The sequence below is a fragment of the Pseudomyrmex gracilis genome, unplaced genomic scaffold (genome assembly GCF_002006095.1).
Source record: "Pseudomyrmex gracilis isolate BER0280 unplaced genomic scaffold, ASM200609v1 scaffold_2324, whole genome shotgun sequence".
Lineage (NCBI taxonomy): Eukaryota > Metazoa > Arthropoda > Insecta > Hymenoptera > Formicidae > Pseudomyrmex > Pseudomyrmex gracilis.
The window spans coordinates 5962-16952 of NW_018022908.1; the positions used below are offsets into that span (position 1 = coordinate 5962).

At 45.8% G+C, this 10991-nt stretch overlaps 1 protein-coding gene across 1 annotated transcript; it reads left to right on the top strand.

The window, feature by feature from the left end:
* The first annotated feature begins 1444 nt into the window (after nt 1-1444).
* On the top strand, nt 1445-2092 carry LOC109862745. The gene has a single exon (XM_020442879.1). The coding sequence runs from the start codon at nt 1445-1447 to the stop codon at nt 2090-2092; it is 648 nt and encodes a 215-aa protein (XP_020298468.1).
* The last annotated feature ends 8899 nt before the right edge of the window (nt 2093-10991 follow it).

Consider the following 10991-nt stretch of genomic DNA (forward strand, 5'->3'; position numbering starts at 1 on the left):
GTGACTACGACAGGGATCCGTCTCACCCTGTATAAACAATCGGAGATCGGTTCGCGGCCGGAGACATCTTGCAGCATGGCGAAATGTTTCCGAACTTCTAGCGTGGCTTGACCGGTGGTTTGGGCTTGCTTACTTCTGTGTTGTTGCCGGTCTCCGGTTGCGCTGATGGTTTGGTGGAGCCACCGGAGGCGCCCGAGATCGCTGGCCCTCCATCTCTTACCTCGCCGGGCGGTGGAGGTTTCGCCGTGTGCCAGGAACACAGCGCAGGAGGCGCACGGTAGTGTCGGGGGCACACGTCAGGTGACGCACGGGACATGAGCGGTCTGGCCATCAATACAGGCGTCCGCTGAATGAGAGCACTGCATCGCTTCTCTATAAACTACCGTGATGCAGCACGCGTGAGCCTACCATATCTCTGGAAACGTGTTCCGGAAATTGAGGTAGTGTATGTTAACCTTTACGCTGCCGGGATTTGAAGAGCATTATGTCCCTTAGAACATTTCCAAATTTTGTGGTTGTATTTTTTATATAACTTATATAAAGTTGCGATCATAGGGAGGGTCTATATATAGACCCTCCGGCAGCGTATTGGACCGGAGAAAATTAAAAAATTTTACTTTGTATAAAAATCCGTTTTTTTAGGTTTTTGAGGTCACTAAAAACAATAGTGAAGTTAGTTTTTGAGTACAGTAAATTTTTAGGGCTGTATGACTCTCGTTCAGCGTTACCCCGCCAATGGCAGGGACGTAGATAGATATTGTGGCTCTAATCTTTTTTTTTTATTTTTTTGTTCTTGTTTAGTTTAGTTTTGTTTTTCTCATGTTTTTTGTTGTTTATTTTTTAATTTATTTTTAAATTTTTAATATTTTTTGCATTTTTTTTTTTTTTTTAATTACTTTTGAGAAATCGAAACTAAACATAGGATTATAATGTGTACCGAGTATTTAGTCAATTGTAAAATACTGAGCATGTAACATTTAGAGGCAGAATATGTATGCGCGCGCGCGCGCGCGTATGTATGTGTGTGTGTGGAAGAGGGAGTGTACGTGTGTACATATACTATATATAAGTACTAATACATATTTATATATACTTCTTGTAAAAGTTTATGCATGTTTTGATAGGCTGCTCAACAGCGTCTATATATAGACGCTCCGGCACCGTAAAAGATAAAGTCTCCTCTCGGCGTAGGAAAATAGGGGGAGACATCGGGATGGAGGCCTTTCTCTATAGACGAAGATGAGCTCTGTATCACTTTTTGGCCTCCCGGGTTCGCAAAGTGGCCAATTCTTTGGCCCGACTACTCTCGAACCTTGGGGAACCGAAGCAGAAGGCCCGTCGTCTCTATGTTAACGTGGTCCACGCGGTAGCCCTGTATGGGGCACCGCTCTAAGCAGGGGCAGAAGCGCGAAGCAAGTTTGTCCAGCTTCGCGCCGCGCAGAGAATGGTTGCTCTGCGCGTTATCTGCGGCTTCCGAGACGTGGCCACGGAGACGGCGGGTGTACTGGCGGGGGTACCTCCTCTGGCCCTCCTGGCAAAAATGTACGTGACGAGGTACGCTCGTCGCGTCAAACTGCTACAAGAGGGTCTGCCAGAGAACAACCTGCGAGAGGCCCTTGCCAACTCGGAGCGTCAGGCCCGACAACAGCTGCTCCTAGACTGGGAGCAGCACTTGAACGAGCCTCGTGCGGCGGTCCAAGAAGTTGTCGCGGTGATTCGACCCCATTTGGAGGTGTGGTTACAGAACGGGGTCGGACATCTTACCTACAGGGTGACACAGGTGCTCACCAGGCATGGTTGCTTTGGTGAGTACCTGTGTCGCATAGACAAAGAGCCAACGGCACAGTGCCATAAGTGTGGGGCAGCCAGCGACTCGGTGGAGCACACCGTGGAGGAATGTCCACGGTGGGCAGACGACCGCCGAAAGCTGGTTGCTAAGGTCGGAGGCGATCTCTCCCTGAAGGGCCTTTTCAAGCCCCTTGCCTCCGGGGAAGAAGAAAAATGGAGAGCGGTAGTCTCTTTCTGTTCCGTTGTGATGGAGCAGAAAGAGGCTGCCGAGAGAGAGCGGGAGTGTGCTCCCATTCCTCGTTAGGGACCTCCGGGGCGTGCGCGAGCGGGTTGTCGGGCGGCACCCGTTCCCCGTGCACGTCCTCGGGGTCCAGGTCCAGGTCCTCCACTGCCAAGGTAGCAGTAATTCCCCCTCTCCGCCCATGTTGGGAGGAGAAGGAGACTGTGGCGGTGGGCGTTGGCGGGAGCTGGCTCCCATCGTTAACCCACCGTCCCAGCGGGACCTTCCTCGGATGCGAGTAGGTCGCACACGGTGACCTCAACTTCCGGGGTGGTACCGTCCACCCTGATGAATCGTTTCTTTCTTCCCTTTCTTTTCGTCACCGTGACAGGTCAAGATGGGAGTCTTGACCTGTCCTGCACACGGTCTTGGAAAGGATGGCATCGCGGTGTGTGTCCCGCGCTGTCACCATTACCGCGAGCAGTCAAATGGGGGAGGGAATTCCTTCCTTCCCTTGAGAAGTCCTAAGCCCGAGGGAGGGACCTGCGCGCATCCTCTGACAGGAATTCCCGGGTCCCTCTCCGCCAAGGGCCGAGTGGTGACACACCGTGGTGGTTTTAATGGGTATACCCCTTCTTCTTGCGGGAAGAAGGGGGGAGTTCCACATAACCCTGATCCTCTCCTCCGGGGATTAAGGTATCCGTAATGGATTTCCACCACGTTAAAAAAAAAGATTTGATTAGGTTCCGAGGTAGGAACGGACTGCGGTGTCGGCCGCATCGAGAGACTGGGCTTCAAAGTGGCCGTCCATAAAACGGAGCGATGTGGTTTAGCAACTACCATCGTGGGCGGCTCCCGGAACTCAGTCTCTCGGTGAGTGAGGCACGAGTCGAGATGGGTAGGACCATAAAATACCTTGGTCTTCACCTCGACCCGAAATGGCGCTTCGAGAAACATTTCGCTCGCTTGGCCTCCAGACTTCGGAAGGTGGCTAACGCGTTAACGCGTATCCAACCAAACCGTAGGGGCCCGAGGTTTAAAGTCCGCCGTCTGTATGCAAATGTTGTGCACTCGGTAGCCCTTTATGGGGCATCGTTGTGGGCGGAGGCCGCTGCGAGGGCTGGGGTGCGGAGCGATTTCGGTTTGCTCTGCAAATCCCAAAGGGTAGTAGCCCTCCGCGTTATATGCGGCTTCCGCACAGTAGCAGCAGAGACGGCGGGCGTGTTGGCAAGGATGCTTCTTTTGGCCCTCCTTGCTGGCATGTACTCGGTGAGATACTCTCGCCGAGTCAAACTCCAACAGGAGGGTCTTGCAGAGGATGCTCTACGGGAGGCCCTCGCCGGGTTGGAGCGCCAAGCCTGGAGACAACTGCTCCTGAATTGGAAGCAGCTCTTGAGCAAACTTAACGCGGACGCTCAAGAGGTCGTCTGGGTTGTCCGGCCCTACTTAGAAGTGTGGTTGGACAATGGGGTCGGACGCTTCACTTACCGCGTGACGCAGGTGCTTACCGGGCACGGCTGCTTCGGTGAGTACTTGTGTCGCATATCGCGCGAGCTGACAACGCAGTGCCACGAGTGTGGGGCGGCCAGTGACTCGGTGGACCACACCGTGGAGGAGTGTCCACGGTGGGCTCCAGAACGCCGAGAACTGGTCGCTCAAATAGGTGAAGATCTTTCCTTAGGGCCTAGTAAAGTCCCTATGTTCCAGGGAGACGGACGTGTGGGAAGCCGTGGTCTCCTTCTGCTGCGCAGTGATGGAGCAGAAGGAGGCCGCGGAGAAAGAAAGGGAAAGATTTCCTTTCCCTCTCGGGAGGCCTTGAGGGCGTGCGCGAGCGGGTGGGGAGCCACCCGTTCTCCGCATCCGCCCTCGGGGACGAGAAAATGCATAACAGCAGCATTGCCCTACCCTTCCTCTGGGGGGAGGAGAGGGTAGCTCGGGGTGATGGGCGTTGGGAGGAGCCGGTTCCTCTCGTTAGCCCATCACCCCTATGGAGATGCGTTGATGGCAGCAACGCTGCGGCCGATTTGAGCGACGGCTATTAGTCCCCAGAGTGGCACCGTCCACTCTGGGAGGAGGGTGGTTTAAGCTGCCGCTGAACCGCACAAGTCGGAATGGGAGCTCCGGTTTGCTCTGGACGTGGTCCGTGTGGGGGTGGCACTGTGGAGTGTGTCCCGCAGTGTCACCAATCAGGGTAGTAGACCGCTTTTAAGTGTAAGAAAGAGGCTAAGTCTCTCTCTCAGGATTATTTGGCTCTAGGGAGGGACTCGCGTGCATGCTGGTAAAGCGATCCCGGGTCTCTCCCTATTATGAGCAGAGTGGACACACCGTGGGAGTTTTAGTAAGTAACTCTCCCCTCCGCCTGAGGGCGGGAGGAGGGAGTCCCACATAACCCCAACCCTTCCCCCTGGAGGTCGGAGTATCCATAAAAGATTTCTCCCACGCAAAAAACAAAAAAAGGTTTGGTTAGGTTAGGTTAGGTGTTTGTTGAAAGGTGGGGCTTCGGTTTCCTCTGGTTCCGGGGAATCTGGTCTTTCTGATTCTAAGGAGCCGACCCCGGCTCCGGCAATGTCATCGCCGGTGCCCAGGGCGGCACCCGCCCGGTCAAAGAAGGCCTAGGCGGGACTGGCCTTGGCTGCCCTTTTAGGGCACACAGGACCCAAAAAAACGAAGCCCGGTCTCCGTTGCTCCTGGTTAGGGCTTGGTTCGGCGATGACTGGGCGGTGTGTGGGGAGAGGGCCTCCCTCGTGTCTGAGGGAGGTCAACATTATCAAGTAAGAGGACAAGTCCGCTTCGGCGTTTGACTTGAGGCCGAGAGGGGATTTAACTCCTTCATTGCATTCGGCCCGCAGGCGACGGAAGAGGGGTTACGGATTCCTCCTTTTGTCGTGGAGGAACTAGTTTCTCTTTCCAAGGAGTGGGGCCTAGTTAAGGGCCCCAGCCTACCGGTGCACCCCGTGGTCATGCCAGCAAAGTAGTACCGGGATGCACCTCAATGGGCAGAAGACGGCCGTCTCACAGGTTTTGGTGGGTATACTCCGCCAGAGTGAGCTCTGGTGGGGGGAGTCCCACACTACCCCATCCAACCACGGTGGGGTGGGGTGTGTGTAATGTCTTTCCTTTGGGTTAAAAAAAAAAGAAGGTTAGATTAGGTGTTGTCCCTGGAGGCTCTAATGAAGGCGTTGGCCTCCAGGGACAAAGACAAGTGGAAGGCGGTGATCTTCTTCTGCTCCGTTGTGATGGAGCAAAAGGAGGAAGCGGAGAGGGAGAGAGAACGAGCACCTCTCCCTCAAGGGAGACCTCGGGAGTGTGTGCGAGCGGGCGACAGGGCGCCCGCTGCCCGCGCCAGGCCCCGGGGCCCAAGGCCTTCCCAACAATAGCAATAGCTCCTCTCCTCACTTTAACACGTGGGGAGGGGACTAAGACGGCAGACTCGTGGGGGGGCCGGATCCCCTGTGTAGTACGCCGCCTCAACAATAAGGGAAGAATGCATTATAGTAGGAGCGCAGCGGCCCTTGAGTGGAACCGTTCACCCAGGGAGAGATACTGTCGCGGGAACCGTAACAGGCTGGGGTGGGGACCTGTCCTGCACGCAGTCCCGAGTAGGGACGACGTGGCGGCGTGTGTCCCGTTACGTTGTCGAAGGAGGGCGCAGCCCGAGGGGAGAACATTACAAGATCTCCCCTCAGAGTAGCAAATTAACTCGAGGAAAGGTCCCGGCAGAGTCCTTACCAGGGGTTTCGTATCTTTCTCTCAGACGAGGTAGGTAGGCACACCTTGAAGGTTTTAGTGAGTATGCCTCTCTCATCTCGCGGGACGAGAGAGGGACTTCCACATAACTCTGGCCATCTCCCCCGAGGCCAGGTATCTATAAAGGATTTCTTCCAAGTAAAAAAAAAGGCTAGATTAGGTGTAATAAAACTTGAAAACAAAAAAATTTTTGTCGGTTGGACATATTTAAGCCGCCATTTTGAAAAAACATTTAAAAAGAAGCATTTTTTACAATTATCCAGAAGGGAGATTGCAGGAGAAGAAGCAAAGACCTTCTCCTGCAGGGGAACAAAGCCTCATCTTGCCTACACACTTACAACACAAACATAACTACTTATTTTTTATTGATTTTTAAAATCTTACTACACATCATATAAAATCGATTTTAGTCACTATAGTTTTTATTTTTTTTTAAATTAGTTTTTCATTTTTTGAAGTGTAAAGGACTAAACATTTTGTTAGTCTCATTGAACACTATTTTTGTGCAAAATTTTAAATCAATCGGAAAAAGGAGACATTCTGAAATACACCTAAAATCGATTTTAGTCGATATAGTTTTTATTTTTGTAAACATTTTCTTCATTACCTGAAGTGGGAACTACGCGCGTTTTGTTTGTCTCATCAAACACTATTTTTGTGCAACCTTTCAGATTAATCGGGAGAAAAGAGACAGACAACAGTACGTATACTCTCTTTTCTATATTAACTATAGAAGCGCCGAGTGAGTGAATGAGGTGAGTGAGTGAGTGAGTGAGTGAGTATTGTATTTTGTAGTATTATTTAATTTTGTAAATCAAGTCTTATAAAGAAAGAAGATTTTGTAGTATTAAATCACTTTGTAATTTATTAATTTTTTACTTCGTAAAGTTAAAGTATATAGTTTGTAAAATTATTCTGATATTGAGGTGTTTCCTCGGGTTCCTTTGGTTATGCCAATAATTATAATTGCGATAAGGGCTGTTGGAACCGGTGAGCAGGATGTTATGCCGTAAACAAATGTATTGTATCTTATTCACAAACGTTTCGGTTTTTATTCAAACCATCTTCAGTGTATCAATATAGGTTTTGATTAACAATCCTTCATATTCAAGCGATGTCTGTATGTTAGTCCATGGGTAAAGAAATTGAAAATGTCAATGTAATAAAAATGTGAGGTATTGTCAAAGCATCGTCTTGTACTATATAGTTTGTACTTATTTTGTGCAAAGTTTCAAACCAGTTTATTGGAAAAAGTTATATCGAAGGTGTTGCCGATGCCAAAAAAATCCGTTTTTTAAATTAATTTTCTAACATGCATTTAAAACAAAAGTAGATAGTTTTATTTAATACTTCTATTTATAATGCTTACAGTTATATACATATACATACGTACTAACCACAATTATACATAAGAAATTAGATTATGTATAAGACATTGTTGTGAAATACGGAACGATTTCGACCGGGCTATTGAGCAATTACGGAAGACACACGTCATTGCTCAATCGACCCGGGTTATTTAAAAAAGTAACAAGCAGCGTTTTCTTGTAAAGAAAATGCTTGTTAAAGCGTAGTTGATAAGTAGATTGCGGACGCAGCACGTTGTCAGCGGCCCACGTGAGGGTACATTTGGGCCACTGAGTTGCTGAGTTATCACAATCGATCCCTTTAAAAGATCGATCGCGAGTTTCGGTAGGCAGATCGTGAGCAGGTGTCTTACTGTGAGGCTCCGGAACTAGACGGAGAGTTTACCGCCGTACGACATAGAATAAGCGGCGGGTAAAAGTGTAAATATAATTGTAAACCAACGAGCAAATACAACCAGTATATTTTCTACTCGAGTGACTTTTTGACTCGGAGCTCTTCCACCATCCTCAATCACAACAACATATAAGTTAAGAGGATGCTGAACCGCCGCGTAACCTTGGAATTGGCTACTCGGCCGCTGTCGTCTGCTACGCTGTCCAGAACGTAGCGCCATCTAGTCAGACGACAAGGATAGATATATGTATATTTTTCTTTGTCTCTCGGTCGATTCGCCAGTCTTTCTTTTAGACAGAGACAGACTAATTGTTGTTTCTCGCGTTCTTCTCGTCTTTCGTTAGATTCACACGCGAAGTCGAATATTGTAACGCTTGCCGTGAGTCTCAGATAATTCACACACAAGATACATATATACAGGGTGTCTGGTAATTACCGTATCACCGATTGTAGATAGATAAAAGAGGTTATTCTGAATCACAAAGTTCTATACCACTTTGCAAGATTTGCAATAATTAACGAGATTTTAATACATAAAGATCCGCAAATGAGCATGCAGCCACGTGCAAAATGACAGCTCGGAGTTGTCATTTTTTCGCACGCTTGTACATACACCGTAGCAACGGAATGACAGGAACTAACAAGCAGCAATATACATAATATCAAGAGGCACGGTCATAGGCGTCCACAGGGGAGGGCAAGAAGGGGCACTTGCCCCCCCCCTGAAATCAGAAGAGCTTATTGTTAGAGCAGTGTTGGGCATTTTGGGTCTCGGGCTCCGCTCATGCTCTGCTACGGTCTGGCGGTGGGGATAGAGTGGGGATGGCAACGGACTTGGCGTTTCGGACAACTTCGACAGCCTGTCTTCATTTCCGAAGCTGCCCGAAGCGTCGAGTCTACACGTCGCTATTCCCACTTTATCACTTCACCGCCAGTCGCCAAATCGTAACGAAGTCCGAGACTCGACCAACATTGTCTGAATACCTTAGCTTTAACATCTTTGTAGTATTGCGTTTTTTAAATAAAATATTTTTTTTAAATATGGACATACGAAACTTTTTTAAAAAACCGAGATTAGAAAAAACCGAACAGTTCGAAACTCAATCCTCAGAATCTTTTCCTTCAGTTTCCTCTATCATCGCAACTAGCACTCCCGCTTCTAGCACTGGGTCTTCATTTATTAGAGAATTTGATATTGGGCGATACATCGGTTCTGTTTCAGATATTTCTTCTGATAAAAAATATGAAATTTTTATAAATACATNGGTTCCGGATAAAAATTATAACTTCAAAAAAATCGGTGAGAAAAGGAGCTTTCGATATGAATGGCTACAGACATATGCCCCTTGGTTAGCATATTCTGAAGTTGCCGACGGAGCCTTGTGCAAGTTTTGTGTCCTCTTCAAGCAAATGGTCCATAGAGGATTTCAAGGTTCTTTTATTTTAAAAGGATTTAAAAAATATAAAGATTTTAATGAGGCAGCACGAAATCATGTTCAGTCCGAGTGGCATAAAAAAGCTCTTTCAGATGGAACCAATTTAATGGCCATAAAAAAAAACAAAAACCTAAGTATTGCTAATACAATTTCTCAATCCAGATTAGATTTAATTACAAAAAACCGTGAAATATTAGGTTCAATTGTACGATCAATAATTTTCTGCGGAACTCATGACTTAGCTCTTCGTGGAAAAAATTCGAATGAAGGTAATTTTAAAGATCTTTTGAAGTTCCGAGTGCAAGCTGNTGATTCGGTTTTGAAACGTCATTTCGAAGAAGGCGCACGAAATGCGCAATACACATCTGTTAGAATCGAGCATGAGATAATTAAAATTTGTGAAAGCATAATAGCAAATGATATCGTTTCAAAAGCTAATATTTCCAAATGCTTCTCAATTTTAGCAGATGAGACTAGTGACATTGCTGGGAAAGAACAACTTTCTTTAGGCGTTAGATTTGCCCTTTTCGAAGATGGCAAGTTAACAATACAAGAAGAATTTCTTGGCTTTGTTGAACTTAAAAAGTTTGATGCTCAGTCTATTTCCGATGCAATTTTATCGAAATACGAAAGCTTAAATTTGAATATGGCATATTGTGTAGGCCAAGGTTATGACGGATGCTCTGCAATGTCGGGAAAAGAAAATGGTGTAAAGAGCATAATACAACGAAAGTATCCGAACATTCATTATGTCCATTGCTCGTCACACAGATTGAACTTGGTTGTCCATGATCTAAATAATTTAAGTGATATCAGGAATACTATAGGTACTATAAAAGAAATAATAAACTTTTTTAGAGACAGTAATATTCGAAGGCAATTGGTTCCATCAATCCCTATGCTTTGCGAAACTCGTTGGACCGAGAGGCATAAAACTATTCGCTTGTTTAAAAAGCATTTTGAAACAATATTAGAAAAATTGTTAGAAATTTCTGAAGGATCCACAAGTGGTAAGCAAACAGCGAATTATTTATATTGTGCCGCAACAAAACCAATATTTCTGTTATGCTTATTTATAATGTCAAAATATTCGGAAATATTAGAACCAATATCCATGCTTCTACAAGATAAACAAATAAATTTGCTTNAATGTCAAAATCATATAAAACGTTTAATCTCTATTCTTCACAATGAACGGAACGAATTTGACCACATTTTCACAGAATGCCAGAAATTCAGCTGCACGATTGGTATTGAGATTCAGATACCACGGACTGTAGCAAAACAAAGTAAAAGAGCGAATTATTCCACAAAAAATCCAAAAGAATATTACAAACTAAGCCTATTTTTACCATACATAGATTCGCTTATAAGTTCTTTGAGTATTCGATTTTCTGAAGAAAATACAAGTATTTTCAACTATTTTCGTTTATATCCCTCCACTTTCAAAAGCATGACCCGTGAGCAATGCAATCAATTATTGTTGGACATTGATGGGAGTGGTGACTTGCTTAATGAGGGTCTTGTATGGCACAAAATAGTACAGGACACTGATATATCTACTCTGGACGACATGCTTAGTGCTGCCAAATTTGTACCTGCAATTCAAACTGTGCTTCTTAAATCGCTATCGTTGCCTGTTACGACAGCAACAATAGAAAGATCGTTCAGCANTTTACGGCGAGTTAAGACATGGTTGCGTTCAACAATGTCTGAATCTAGAATCAGTGGTCTCTGTATGTTAAGCATTCATAGGCAAAAGATTCTAGATAACGAAGAAAACTTCATCACTCAAGTCGTTAACAAATTTGGGCAAGATGAAAGAAGATTAGTATTTATGTTTGATGAAAATAAAGAAATAGAAAATCAATAACGAATACAAGAAAGAGCACATAATACAAAAAAAGTTGTTTAAATACAAAGAAAAAGTTTTTTAAATACAAAGAAAAAAGTTTTTTAAATACAAAGAAAAAATATAAAAAATTACAAAAAATATATATATAAAAAACTCTTTTAAATATACAAACCTACAAAAAAAA

What these genes read in the sequence shown, in the direction of transcription:
- LOC109862745 (XM_020442879.1), top strand. Translation starts at nt 1,445, where the DNA reads ATGGTTGCTCTGCGCGTTATCTGCGGCTTCCGAGACGTGGCCACGGAG.